Raw genomic sequence first — 14879 nt, forward strand, 5'->3', positions numbered from 1 at the left:
GCCTGAAGGGCTGTAGCACACAGGGGAGTGTTTGGACAACCTTTCTGGAGCATTTAGTGCCCATGGAACGGAAAAATCCAGAGCCCTGAAATTCTCCCCCATCCTCTCGCAGAGAGAGTCCCCTCCCCTGAGTGGGAGCATCCCTCCAGCCTCTGCCTCCTGTCTGGGATGGGGTTCCCAGGCTGCAATGGGAATTACTCCTTCTAGCCTTGGGCAGGAACACCTTCCACTGTCCCAGGTTGTTCCAAGCCCCGTCAAACCTGGCCTTGGATACTCCCAGGGATGGGGCAGCCACAGCAACATGTGCCAGGGCCTCCCCACCCTCACAAGAGAGAATGTCTCCCTAAAAAGGCATCTCTGACCCAAATGTATCAGCATCACTTACCACGGGATTAGAAAGGCTCCTGTTCCCCACTGCATATGCACACACTGGAGCAGATGTACATGGATGCTGGCTCTGGACCTCCCCAGCTCCTGGAAAACCATCTCCTGGTGGCATTGTGGAAGAGCACACACTAAGGTAACAGACATTTGAGTGAGCAGGCCACTGGTGGTTACATTTATCAACATAAAGTTCACTTCCCTTCTGCATGTCTAAGAGACAAGTATCATGATATTGTTATTTTGTAGATTAATACCCTTTTGAACACACAAATGACTGGTTTGTCCCCAGTTATGTGACTAGATAGCAGTGCTTTATTCACACCTGGGAGTCTCCACATCCAGCATCTGTCCTAACAACAGCAGTCCTAGCTCCTTCACTGACACAATCCACATCACTGTATTGGTAGAACACAAAAAAAAACATGCTTTGAGGCAAACTGTAACATGGAGATATTTATTGCATTGCAGTCTTAGCAATTTTAAATATAAACATTTATATCTGGAAAGCAGAATATTGCAAATTCAGTATTATCCAATATGTTTATAGCAGCATCAGCTTCCTAAGAAACAAAATGTTTAGGAAGACAGAGAAGGAATTGTTACAAACAAGTTACACCCTCATTTATCACCATCTGACCCAAACATGGAACTGCAGCTGTGAAACAGATATTGAAGTCACCAAATGTGACCTTGAAGACATCAGTGATTTCAAGACTGAAGAGTGTTTTTGTACCTGATTCCCCACATGGTTTTTGTGTGCCAAGGTGAGGTTAACTAACAGTCATGAGCCTGGAGAGGGCAGAGAGTTGACGTGTCTGCATTTCCTGACAGACGGAGTTTTGATAACAACGCTTGGCACTTGTATAGCGTTTACCACTTCCCCAGCTCCTCACAAGACAGGCAAGGAGTGCCCTTGGATGTGTTACAGCTGTGGAGTGTCAGGGAGAGGGATGGAAGCGACTTGCCAAGGCTGTTCAGTGAGAGAGTGGCAGTGAAAAGAGCAGAATTTGTCGGCCCCTGACTTCCACATCAGTCTGGTGGCTCATGCTGCTCCTCTGCGGCTCCCTAAGGAAGCTTTACAGGTGACTGATGGTTAATAAGTCCCAGTCCGTGCAACTACAGTGGGTGTGTGCACCACCTGAAAAGAGGTCAACCCATCTGCTCCCCTTGTAATGCCCATTTTAGTTTTAGGGAAACCAAACATTTCTCTCATCTCGTCCTCTCAGAATAATGTGTCAGCTGAAGACACCTTGGCACAGCTGCACTTTGCTCTGAAGCAGTGGAAATCAGAAGCAATTGCTATAGGAGCAGCTTTCATTTCTTTCCTGAGGGAGAGCACTGATCTTTTGAGAGAAAAAAAGGATGGATATGTTTTCACACAAACTGATCAAACTACTTTTCATTCTAAACGAATAGAAGACTGACTAAAAGTCTCAGGTGTACTAATTTTTTTCAACAAAGTCATCCAGGTATACACCAGAAAGCTAAAAGCTAATAAGATAGTTATCCAGGAATATCAGGAGGCATTTCCCTTCCCTGACAGGCCTTCGATTCCACCAGCTAAGAGCAAGAGCACTTACAGTGACATCTGAAAGGACTCGTAAACATCATGACTCAAGCACCTCTGCTATTTCCCCATTAAAGTAGTCCTTTCTCCTGCACCCCAGGAGGCCAACAAGGAAAGCCAAGCCTCCTCCAATCGCACCTCAAAAGGGCAAATTTTGTTTACTTCTATCTTCTCCCACTGGGTTTCCCCTGCAAAATGTTAAGAGGCACGATCATTAGGGGTGGAGCCTGGCAAATTCCAGGGGCAGTTCAGGTGCTCTGAAAGGTTCACAGCAAAAGGGAGGCTGCACTTAAGAGCGAGCTGGCTCAGCATCCTCCCCTTCATCTACAGAGTTCAGCTGCAGTGCTGCCAGGACTGTGCCCCAGGCATAGGCTAGAAAGCCTCTTCCCATGTCAAGGAGTTATCACCACCTGAGTAATTCCTCTCCCCTCCTTTGCCTAATATCCCATCTAACGCTACTCTCTGTCAGTGTGAAGCCATTCCCCCTTGTCCTGGCACTCCAGGCCCTTGTCAATAGTCTCTCTCCATCTTTCTTGTAAGCTCCCTTCAGGTACTCGAAGGCTGCAGTTAGGTCACCCCAAAGCTTCTCTTCTCCAGGCTGAACAATCCCAACCCTCTCAGCCTTTCCTGGTTTGCAATACTTAAATTACAATCAGAATTTCACAAATTCCAAAAAAGCTTACTTTTCCAACACTATTTCTAGTTAGCAGCAGCCTTTCCTAAAGTTCTAATGAACTGTCTTAGGATTGCTATTTGTACAAACTTGAATTTTTTTAAGCCAATGTCAAGAAGCGAAAGCATGAACTGAAGTAGTTCTGGGCTGCAGACACTGCAGACCTCAGCATTCATATTTTACACTTGGCAGTGCAGGCAGGAGAGAAAACATCCTCATATTAATTGGCAGTATTTGCAGATATGTTCTGAGGCAGACACTGGTATATACCTGAGCAGTTTCTCAGGCAAGAGCTGTCCTGGCTGAGGGAATCACTGCATCACCTCTGATAAGGTGCAGGGCTGTGCCTTCCAATTTTATTCAGTGGCAGAGCTTGCAGTGTAAATTGGTGCTTTTAACTCTGATCTTTTTAACGAAAGACAGGAATTTTACCTGGAGATAAACATCTTCATAAACTGTGTTTTCAGTCTGCTGTCCCTGCTCCATTTTCCTTCAAGATTCTGGAAGAAATACTTTCCACCTGTCTCAGTTAGGTCAGTGCCATTAAGAAACAAGGTGAGTGTGGGCAGAATGTTGGACAGAATGTCAAATTCAGTAAAAATTAGACACTTTCTTTCTGGTTTTTTTTATCCTGCACACCTCTTCACCCAGTGATTCACATGTCCAAGTGGGTGACTGCAGCAACAAACAAGGAAAACCTAAAACTTTGTGAAAGAAAATAAATAACAAAATTATTTTTTAAAATATTCAAAAAATCACTTTACTCCAAAAAGTAATATTATCCAAGATAAATAATTCTTCTGACCAAATAAATCCAAAGATCTAAAGAGAACAGTATGAAAATCAAGAATAGCCAAAGGCTCTCTGGACTCAAAACTGGATGGGGTAACATTCCTTAGGGAAGGGTAAAAACCAGTGGGCACTCAGACCTGTTCCTGCTGAGACACTGCCATGCCGAGGGGGAATGCTGCAAAAGAAACAATGAATCCAAACACTGAAGGAGAAGAAGCAGATGGAAAACAGCACTCACTGATTAATTCAGTAATCACCTGCCGAGGACATGCTAAGTACTTCACTGTAGGTCAGAAAAAAATCTTCCAGACAATTAATCTGGACAAGTCAGTTGAGAGAAGGAACCAAACCCACACTTTTTTATAAGCCTTTTCTCCCCTTCGGCCTTACCTTTTTTACTACCACAGCCAAAGAAGTGTTTGATAAAAATGAGGCACCTGTGCAAAAACATTTCCTAAGAAATAATTCCAGAAATGAGAGATTATTTTAAAACTTTCTCAAATTACCCCAATGCTTCTTCAAAGTTATTGCAGAAAACTTCTCCCTGCCGTAACTGGGTACCTCACCTCAAACACACTTTAAGAACCTCTGCTGAGCACCAGGCTGAGTAAAGTCCTAGAGATACAGGACAGGTGGCAACCTGTGGATCCTTTCCAGGGAGGATTTCACATCTGCCCAAAGCTTTTTCACTCCCACATTGCTCTGTTTCTTACTCTTCCTTAGCACAAAGATTTTGATGTGTCTGTGCTCACAGCATCACTGCAGCAAGAAAGGGCTGGGAGCAAAGAACTTTCTGAACAAAAAATTTTATGTTGAGTTTGGAAAAGGAAAACCATAGAAAGAAACAACCAGAAACAATTAAGAAAAACACTGGCAACCAAAGCTCATTTGTTTCCAAAGCTTGTTTTCTTTTTAAAACAGATTTAGGAGAATACTTCATTGAGGTAGAAGAATTCATCTCTGAACATGACATTCAACTTTAAATAAACTTTAAATTATCTGAAGTATTGAACAAGCAAGTGACAACACACCTACAGGATCACTTGCTTCATCACGATCGAACTGCTTTAAAGAGACTAAATCTGTAAGATAGCATTTTATTAATGCATTTTAAAAATATACAGTGCCAGAAAAAGTGGGAAAAGGAAGAGGTTTTGGAAGATCTGAAGCTGTAAAAAAGGAAGAAGCAGTAATTAGGAAGCAGCTCAGAAGTAATGAGAAAGGTGGATAGGAAAGTAGGAAACAAACAAAGAACCAACAAGTAATTAATTAAATCTAAATTGGAAGAGAGCAGTTTAACCAACTTCACAGATGAGAGGAGGAACCTTTTAACAATGAGGTAGTACAAAAAAGCAGGTAAACTATTATCCTTAACCAGGTTTGCTCACCATGATGATGATTCTGGAAGAACAGGTCAGGGATGATATAAAAATCAAGGCACAAACTTAAGTTAACATAAACTTAAGTTAAGCACCAGCATTTTTCATAGAATGTAAACAAAGAAACTCGTAGATGTGAAGCAACAAACATCTGTAAGGTTTCAGGGAAAAACCCGTTATGAAAGGAAACACTGAGACTTCCAGCAGCAACTGAGAACTTGGGGAAGTGTCAATGGACAAAGAAGGGCAGCACAGGCACAAAAACACTCATAGTAGTTGTATCTTAGTTAATGTCCAAGACATAATCTAGGCAGACAAACAGAATTAAGAATATGAAGTGAAGAGAAGCATGAATTCAATGAGTTGTCACTGTATATCAGCCTGGGAGTGATCTGACACCCTTTGGTCAATTATGAAAGAAAGAGGAGAGATCAAAACCAGAGGCCTTTGGTACTAACAGAAAAGGCAGAGAGGAGTCATCCCAAGCAGCTGAAATAAAAACAAAGCTGCCAGACAACAGAGAGGAAATCCCCACAACCAAAACATAAAGAAGAAAATATTCACTTGCAATAAAAGCTGCTGGGAAGTCAGGAGCAGAGATAAGCACCTTGTTTCTAGCTTCACATGTTTCTAGTAATTTGTGAGGGTTCTGGTTAATACATAGAAAGCCAACCAGGAAAAAGTGCAGAAAGCCAGGACAACAAGAACAGTCTTTGTAAACCAGAGTTTAGAATGTCCTCAGGAGACAAAGTACTGACAGGAGAAAGGGAGGGAAAAAAAAAAAATGAAGAAAGAAAAAAAGGGAGAACCTGCAGAGTACATGAACAGTAAAGAAGGGAGGGGAAACAAGAACCTCCATGAGAAGAATCTTTTCAGTGCCTAGTCTCAGTTCACAGAGGGATGGGATTACAGCAGTAAAGCAATGTTTCAGAAGAAGCTGTAGATAATGTTTATTTTTTTCCTTTTCTTTTTTACCCTTGATTAAACTATTTTGCCTCAACAGTACTTTTTACTCTGTCCCAGGCTGAACTTGGCTTTGAGCTCAGTGGCTGAGCTCATCAAACCCCATGTCATGTGAAATGTTGACATAAGTTTCAAGCTCCCCCAGAGGCAAACAGCTGCTTTGTGTGTCCAGAATGCCTGCTAAATGATTTCTGTGATTCACCCAAACACCAGACATATCCCTAATGACCAAGCAAGCAGAATGCTGCATCTGCAGCAACAGAAATCCATGTCACCTACATGTACAGCCACTCAATTTGAGAACTCAGGGCATCTATATGCAATGTAAGTCCTGCTATAAAGCAACTTCCCATCTTCAGCTTAAACACACAGATTTTCTGCAAAGCACAAGGCAGTTGAGATGAATACAGAATAACAGCATGAAATCTGCTTTGACAACAAAGGGGACAGGCTACATAATGGAACAGCTTAATTTACTTCTGCAGGTAGGTTTTTTGGAAAGCAGTTTATACCTGCAGAACCCTGGCCTGGCCTGCAATAATTTAACACCCTTGCAAAATGACACACTGATGAGTTGAGTTTAACTTCTATACTTCAAAACCTTTTCAGGCACATCTTCAAAGATGGAATTAGATGATGCATCCCTCACATGGACAGGAAAGACCCATGAAGATTCCTGTTCCATGAGAACTGCTAGAGACACAGCACCTCTGGTTTCAATAGAGGGAGTCTTGGAAGGTGTTTAAATACAGGACAAGTGTCCTCAGCACAAACACACCTGAGAAAAACCCAATCTTTGCCAGCTTCACTGCTACACTAAGTAGCAAATAGGTGAAATATAAAAGGATAGTTTTCCATCTTCACCCACAGATAAACTCCAAACAGGGATGTCTCTGGATCAGCTACATCATCTGCTTGCTGGTGACACAGGGCCAAAGCACAGCATTACAAAGAGAGCTTAAGCTTTGTTACTGGAAACAAGTTACAGTCCTGCCATCACCCACATTAAAAGAGCAGTTTAAAATTAAGAGGTTTTCTATCACACATTACAGAGCTAACTATGGCAAAGAGGCCAGTAGCCATCAGCAGGATGACTCCAATGTTTTATAAACTATTTCAAAATGGCTGTCAGAATTCTCCCTGGAAAAGAGGACATCCATGTAACAGCAGCAGATAAACTGTCGGTTTCATTAGCAATTTCCCCGTGACATTATTCAGAATGTGCAAAAGAGCATTTCTGATTTATTGCAGGTCCAGATCTTATCCTTAAATGTGTGTCATAAGTAGCTCCTGTAACAGAGTACACCAAAATTCTCTTACAACCCTCCCCATTTAGCTCCTTTTTAAGAAACAGTGGGATCTCTGCTTAACTCCCTCATATCACAGAAACAACTGCTTTGCTGACCTTCTCCTGAGACCCCCAACAGGGATCTAAGGAGGCTGCTTTGGCATCAAGCCCAGGATGCTCAAGTTACAATTCTTTCCCCTACCTTGTGGTGGCAATGGGAAACCAGCCACAGTACCATCCTACTCAATGACAACTCTAAATAGCAATGGGAGCTGCAGCAGCAAGTCATGCTATCAAATAAATACTCTGACAAAGGCTCAGCCAAGTCAATGTGCTAAATGGACAAGCAAGACATTCTCTCCTCGAATAAAGATCTGGTTTATGTGGCGTGTGAACACCTGCTGATAATCCACCTTGGGCCGCCTTCTCCTCCGGGACTGGCTCCTTGCTCGGGCCCCAGCAGCACTGGCCCCCTCTGTGTGGGCAGTCCTGCTGCCCACATCAGCTTCACTTCTGTCACCTGGGGTCTTCTTCTCTCCAGCTCTGCCCAAGTGTTTCTGCTTCTCATGCTCCTCTTCTGCTCTCCCTCGTCCAGATCCAACTTTCAAGCTCAGCGTCTGAGAGTCATTTGTCAGGGCCAGCTCCTCTGAGACAGTCTTTGATTCAGCTCCCTTCTTCTTCGAGGATTCCTGCAGCTTGAGTCTGTCAAACAGCTGTAAAAGAACAATTGTATCTATGACCACACTCTAAAAACAAGAAAGGCCACTTGCTCCACACTTCTACATTGTATTTTCATGTACCATCCCAAATCAGCTCGCAAGACACAGTGACAAATCTCCACCAGCAATAAAGACCATGTTTGCTTACCAAAGTCAAACAGTGACAGAAGGTGAATAAGTCTCTTGCATGGTCATGACTGTCTTAATGTGAGCACCAAGGAATTTAATTTGGGGCACAACACTGCTTTGTGGTAGCCTTTAACTTTGGTCAGGAGAAACAGAGATACCAAGTTGCTCCTACAGCTCACTTTTCCCCATGTTCTTTTAATGTTGTCAGACAGTTTTAGAGAGATCTCCATCCTTGTGACATGAATCCCTAAGATAAGGGGCCTCCATTAGCAAAGTCTGTACACTGAAAAACTGAGGGATCTTTTGTGTTCCCCAAAACAAACTGAAAGATGACATGTGGGTATTTGGGGAGATGAGCAGACCACAAACAGCAGAAAAATAATAAAAGCTGCAGCAGCAGACCCAAAGCACTGCATGAACTCATTAATCTAAGAATACATGGTGCTGAAACTGGAAAAGAAATTGCTTTTAATCTGGCAGCAGACAAGCTTTTATGAAATAATGACAAATGAGATTTTTGGTTAGCTTCTCTCTTCCCAGCAACAGGATGGAAAGCCAACGCCTGTGAGAGTGAGCTAAGGGAACAATGACAACTTGATTATTTTTAGCTAGTCTTTAAAAAAGGAAGGGTGGGATCTATCAGAAAACAGATTTAAATGGCAGGAATTTGAAAGCAAACTCCTCACAATGAAACAGTTTAAATGTTTTTGTGATGCTTCTCTGATGTTCAAAAAGCCCGGAGCTGCTGCCATTCAACGGGCACTGCCCTGTCACTTTTTTTTCCCTTCATTGTTCAGAAGTTCATCTATCATCTCTTCAGTTGTCAACGTGGTAAACAACTCTATTTGCAGTTGGATCCTAGAGAGTGGACAGCTTTGGAGATCTTGAGCTTCACAGTACCCAGACTGGAAGCTCAAGTTACCAAAGAGCTGTGTTGTTTCTCTGGCTGCAGACACAAGACTGTGCCATGAGGAACTTCAGTACCAGAGGGATGCTCTGCCATGTTCTCTGGCAAGACAAGCATGGACCTGATCAGTCACAGGTGCGAAAAAACACAGAAAACAAATTGCACTTCAAAACCCAGAGCGAGCTTCTAGAAGCTCAGCATGTTACATTAAGCAGTGGCAGCAACTCTGATCTGATTCTAAAGTGGAGCTTTAGTAACACTGAACTACTAAAGTACTTTCAGAAAGATCAGAAAACATTTTGGGTATTTTTTTTCTCAGTTCAAATTATTTTATAATCATCTGTAATAAAAGGAGGTAAAATATTTCAAATGTAAACATGGGTTCCCCCATGTAAATGTAAATCAGTGATCCCCTTTTATTTCTTTGAAAAGGGGGCTCCTAATAAGAAACAAAACAGGAGATGTCACCTACTCGGGTCAGTGAGAGCTGAGGTTCTGCATAGAAGGCTTTGCCCATTACTGGTTTCCTGTAAGTCTCATCCACATCTGTCAAGGCCTAAAAAAAGATAAAAGAAATTAAAAGATCAAAATTAAAATAAAACATGAAGCAGCTTTGGACCAGCTTTGTGTCAAAGCATTATGAAATTATTTTGTGAGAGAAAATCCATCCCAGGAACAAGCTGTGCTTTGGAGCTGGTTTGTTAATCATCTAAATTGTACTGAGGTATAAAAGCAGCAGCAAAGTTCATTCTGAATTACTTGCAAAATCTCTGTGATCCTTGCCTGCAAAATCCTTCCCTCCTTCCCACTTCCAAACTTTTCACACCTCCAGGCTCTCAAATATTTAATAGCTTCTTTTCCATCTATTTCTTTAAGATCTTTACAAGGTAGAAAACAAGGAAAAGCTTTTGTCACTGGCAGCTCAGTGATGTTGTGAAAGAAAACAGAGAAGCACCCAACCCTATAGAAAGTTTGGGTTTTGCAGAGAAAGCTTTGGAAGCTTCTGATATTCCTCATATTCCACCTTACTGTGTTCTTATACAAAACCTCTGAAGATGTTGGGAACTCTTCAAAGCTTCTCTCTCACCTAAAACCTCTCTAAGATGGTTGGGCACCTCCCAGATGTACCAGTCCAAGACCAAGTACCACTTTAGTTTGAAACCCAGCACTTGGTACCAGAGTAAATTCATTTGTGAACCACAAAACCACATTAACCTTTCCCATATGTCATTTGCTTAAACCTGTTGCAAATTTCAAGTTTTCAGTATAACAGTTACAAATCAAGGCTTAGAACAATAATTACCATATTCCAGAATTTGTCAAATGCAACCAAAAACCCTGTGCAGACTCCACGAAGCCCTTTGAAAGTGCGGATGTGGACATTAATTCTGACACCGTCTCGGACACAGCGATGAAGCTCCCCCAGTGGGCTTCCTTCATGGACTAGAATAGAAAGAGAACATCACCAGTCTTCACCAAAATAAACAGAATAACAGAATAGAATCATAGAATGGCCTGAGCTGGAAGATTGATTAAGGATCATTCTCTTTCAACTCCCTGCCACAGGCAGGGACAGCTTTCACTAGACCAAGGTTGATCAGAGCCTCATCCAGCCTGACCTTGAACACTTCCAGGGCTGAGGCAGCCACAGCTTCTCTGGACAACCTGTGCAAGGGCCTCACCACCCTCACAGGCAAGAATTTTTCTCTCATATCTAATCTAAAGCTACTTTTTTCAGTTTGAAACTATTCCCACTTTTCTTGTCACTACATATTCTTGTAAAAACTCTCTCTTCAATATCCATCTATCTAAAAACCATGTAGAAATACACTCTATGTACAAGTACGGCAGAGCTTGGCACAACACTTGTGTTCACAACAATAGCAATGACAAAGCCCCAAGCACTGTAGCACACTGTGGTTGCCATTACCAGACCACCAAAACTCTTCTTACAATGGGGAGAGCCAAGACCTCAGAAAACAAGAAGGTTTTGCTTTACATAGCCCACAGCCAAATCAGTCTTAGCTGAAAATCTTTTTGCTACATTTCAAAAACATGTCAAGTAATCTGAACTGTAAATAAAAGTGGTTGAGAGGGAACAGAAAGCTCATGGGGGCAGTCAGTTCCACAGAAAAGACAAAAGCCTGGTTAAAGCTACCTCAGATTAGTTATGAGCTGCAAATAAAGAATTGTAGCAGATTTGTTCCTTTTCTTTACAAGGAGATTTCTGAAAAAATGAATGACTCAAAATCCTTCGATTTACTAAACTGGATCAGTTTAAACTGATGAAAATGCATTGTTTCAGTTAAGATTTTAGCAGCCAGCTGAACATCCTTCAAAGCTGTACAAGTCCTTGGCAAGGAAATAAAATTACTCTAAGGAGCAGCCAGCAAACCATGCTAAACCCCAGGGCAATAATGCTTTAACCAGGGCAAAAGTGAAGGAATTCAGTAAAATGTACAGCTTGCCTGGCTCACACAAGCCTTGTCTGCACACCAGAAATCTTTGCAAGTTTAACTTATCTAGAGGGATAGATATTATTTATGACTTCCACCCATGCCTTGGTACCCGTTTGCTTGTGCAAACACAGTCCCAGGAATGCTGTACAATTTCTACTAAGAGAAAAGACTTGGTCTAAAATCTTCCACAGTTCTTCATATTAATAAAATATGTGAGCCAGAGATGATCTCTCACCTTGTGCCTTAGGGATTGTGCATTTAAGGTTTGATTTGCACACCAGAAAATGCTTCCTGTGAGTGTAAAGTGACTGTGTAAAACAACTGATCTGCAGGACAGGGCTGCAGGGTAATTCATGGCCACAGCAGGGAAATCTAAATCAGTTTCCTCTGAATTAACCTAATCACATTTATTTTTTTGAGATCCATTGTCTTCTTGCCAGCCCTCTCCAGCTGGATAACTGCAGGAAATTGGTTTCACACAGAGCATAAGCTGTCTCAGCACCTCCCAGCCTTCCTTAGGGGGTCTTTCCATGAGCCTCTGTGTCTCCTTCAGCTGAACTGATAACAAACATGTTCTGGATTGTCAGATCCATCACAGGAACCACAGATGACACCATCACAATATCAAATTGATTCTTCCAATCACAAAACAGTATTTTTTCCTAATCAACCCTGAGAACTTACATAGTAATTTAAAATCCAGACTTATTTTTAGTTTTTAAGTTCCAATATTCCATTTAAGTAGGAACTCCATCTACAGCTTTTTACAGAATTCTACACCACTTATTTCCAACTCTGCCTCTGCCTCTCAGCACCCAGGACAACACTACACAGCTCTACCAAATCTGCACTCTGGCCACTTTTCCTTGCTGTGTAAGGTTCTGGTTCCTCCACAGCAAACCTCCAGCTTCATCTGAGCAAAAAGGCAGAACACAACACTCAAAAACCCTTCAACAACCTTCACCATTCTCAGAAAAAATAAAACCCGTAACACAAAGCATTTGCTTTTGGAACACACCTCCTCTGCAAGCACCAAGGGCTGCAAAGTGCAGCCTCTGTTCACAACTAAATCTGCCTTTGCCTTCTGTGTTGTTAAGGTCCGGCATGAACAAGGTTTCAATACATAGGAAAAAAAGTTCCCTAGTTGGAACGCAAAATCCAACCCCTACCTGTACAAAATAAGCACATGCTTAATACCAGGACTATGAAAAATTACTCCAAAACTAAGTAAGTAGAGGGCAAGCACCCCAAAAGGGTGAAAATAAAGATCTAAACTGGTTAAGTCCAAGTCCTTGTCCTCAGGGCAGACTAATAAGAGGCAAGGTTAGAAAAACCTCAAGAGAAAAGTTGAAATAACTCAGAATACTGTCAAAAGCCTTTCCACCTGCCTTGCACATGAATTCTCTGTCCTTGGTGAATGCAAAGTAATAATAAACAGCTCCTCCTGTACTGATCCAACACAGTCCAAGCTCCAAACACCTGTTTTGCAGACATACTCCCAGTTACAGGGAAAGCACACAATTTTGGCTATAAATCACTCTTAAAACACTCCAGGCTGCTGAATAGCACTTTCTTTTACAGATGTGCCAGTCTTGTTTGAAGTCCAGACATGGATGTATGGATATTAAGTATGTGTTTTTAATGGTTCTTAATAAAAAATATCTCAGCTTGTACTGGTGATAAAAATTGAAGAAAAAAACCCTGTAAAAATTAAGATCTGAAATCAATATTTAAGGTCAGTTTTCTGGAAATCCTGTGCCAACAGAACCTCTGAATTTGTCCAGAGCGCTAAGTGTGATACTTAAGGTCATGCAGAATCTATAGCAATGAATACATTGCGTTTTACTGTCTAAGCAAAAGGGTTTTGCCTTGGGCATTCAAAATTGAACATTTTGGGCTTTGCCTTTTTAGAAAAAAAATTGAGGTGATGGTGAAAAGATAATTTGATTCCAAAATGAACCCCAGAATTTTTAATTAAGTGCACTAAAGTTACACCTCACCTGACAGCAATGACATTTAATTCTTGGTGGGAGCATAAGTAGCACCTCTTCATGTTTAGGGGATGTTTACCCTGACTGCATTTTTACAAGAAATATGTATCATCATCACAGCTGATGAATTTACATCACAGCTGTCTCTCACCTCAATCCTTTTACCAGAAATGCCACTATTTCTGCCTGAAGGATGTTTGGTTAGCAACTAAGTAACAGCAGTGTGTTACACACTTACCTTGTGGTTATGGTTCAACTACACCCTGGACTGATCCAAACATGACCCTGATATTAGCTCAGAGAGCGACGTGCTAATACCAGTCCTGGTTTAAAATAGTACTTTTGGGAATACAGCACTGTCTCATCCCTTTTCTCCTTAAAACCAAGAGGATGTACTGCATGTAATTCACCAATTAACGGAACAGAACATCACCACAACAAAGTCAGTGTCATCCCTGTGTGAGCAGCTCTGTGAAATGCTGTTCCTCATTCCTGCACACCATTTCAGAGAATCACTGAATGGTCTGGGTTAGGAGGAACCTGAAAGCCCATCTCGTTCCAATTCCCCTGCCATGTGCAGGGACACCTTCCACTACACCAGGTTACTCCAAGCCCCATCCAGCCTGGCCTTGGACACTCCCAGGGATGGGGCAGCCACAGCTTCTCTGGGCACCCTGTGCCAGTGCCTCTGCATTGGGAGATGTCATTTCTCATCGAACGAAATCATTCCCCACAGCACCCACCCACACCCCGTTGTCACCCAACCGCTTCTGCCAGCCACCGCTCTCTCCTCACCCCCAAATTCCCCAAACTCCACGCCGAGCCCAGCCGCAACCCTTGACCCACCTCAGCATGACCCCGGCCCTCACACTCTCCGCTTCCCCCTCAGCCCTGCCTCCCACTGCCCGCCCAGCCCGGGCCCGCGCCCTTACGGGGCATCCTGGTGAGGACATTGCGCGGTGCCCGCCGCCGCCGCGTCGCCGTTCCGCCTTCAGCCGCGTCCTGCTCGGGGCCCGCGTTGACCATGAGGCTGCGGAGGCGCTGGATGCGCTCGGGGTCGGCGGCGGGCGGGCCCCGGCGGGACGCGCGGCCGGCAGGGGCACCGCGGCGGGCGGGGGCGGCGCGGCGGCCGCCCGGGCGGCGCAGGCCGCGCTGGAAGCTCTCGTACTCTGCGAGGTTGTTGAAGCAAGGCGCGGCGGGGAAGGGCAGCGGCGTGCGCGGCGAGTAGAGCGCCAGCAGCGGGTCGAAGCGGCTGGAGCTCACGTCCAGGCAGCCAGGGCTGGGCGAGCGGCGGCGGGAGCCCCGCGGCTCCGCGCCCGCCGCGCCCGCCTCGTCCTCCTCCATGGCGGGGCTGCGGGCGGCCGCACCGCCCCGCGCCGCCGCCAGGGGGCGCTGCCGCGCAACGCCGCGGGCCTGAGGGCGGAGCGGCCGCCATGGGCGGGAGGAGCCCGGAGGGGCTCGGGAGGGCCGCGGGTACCCGCACCGACACCCCCCTGCTCCACCCGGCACCGGAGAGCGTCCAGCAAAGGCCGCAAAGATGGTCAAGGGTCTGGAGCATCTCTCTTTTCTAAGAGACACTGCGGGAGCTGGGCCTGCTTAGCCAAAAGACTCACAGAGGGGTATCAAAA

General features: G+C 43.9%; 1 protein-coding gene across 1 annotated transcript; it reads right to left on the reverse strand.

The window, feature by feature from the left end:
• Positions 1 to 822: 822 nt before the first annotated feature.
• LSM11 (LSM11, U7 small nuclear RNA associated) lies at positions 823 to 14610 on the reverse strand. The gene is made up of 4 exons (XM_023935878.2): positions 14184 to 14610; positions 10105 to 10244; positions 9274 to 9357; positions 823 to 7759 (listed from the first exon to the last, which is right to left on the reverse strand). The coding sequence occupies exons 1-4, from the start codon at positions 14593 to 14595 to the stop codon at positions 7373 to 7375; spliced, it is 1023 nt and encodes a 340-aa protein (XP_023791646.2). The 5' UTR covers positions 14596 to 14610; the 3' UTR covers positions 823 to 7372.
• Positions 14611 to 14879: the final 269 nt, after the last annotated feature.

Source organism: Cyanistes caeruleus, chromosome 15 (genome assembly GCF_971803275.1).
Source record: "Cyanistes caeruleus chromosome 15, bCyaCae1.hap1.1, whole genome shotgun sequence".
NCBI classification, from domain to species: domain Eukaryota; kingdom Metazoa; phylum Chordata; class Aves; order Passeriformes; family Paridae; genus Cyanistes; species Cyanistes caeruleus.

Coding starts and splice junctions, on each gene's coding strand:
- LSM11 (XM_023935878.2), bottom strand. CDS start 14,595: ATGGAGGAGGACGAGGCGGGCGCGGCGGGCGCGGAGCCGCGGGGCTCC. Junction 10,245..14,183: donor TGTCCTCACCAGGATGCCCC/GTAAGGGCGCGG, acceptor TTTCTATTCTAG/TCCATGAAGGAAGCCCACTG. Junction 7,760..9,273: donor CTCAGCTCTCACTGACCCGA/GTAGGTGACATC, acceptor GTTCTTTTACAG/CTGTTTGACAGACTCAAGCT.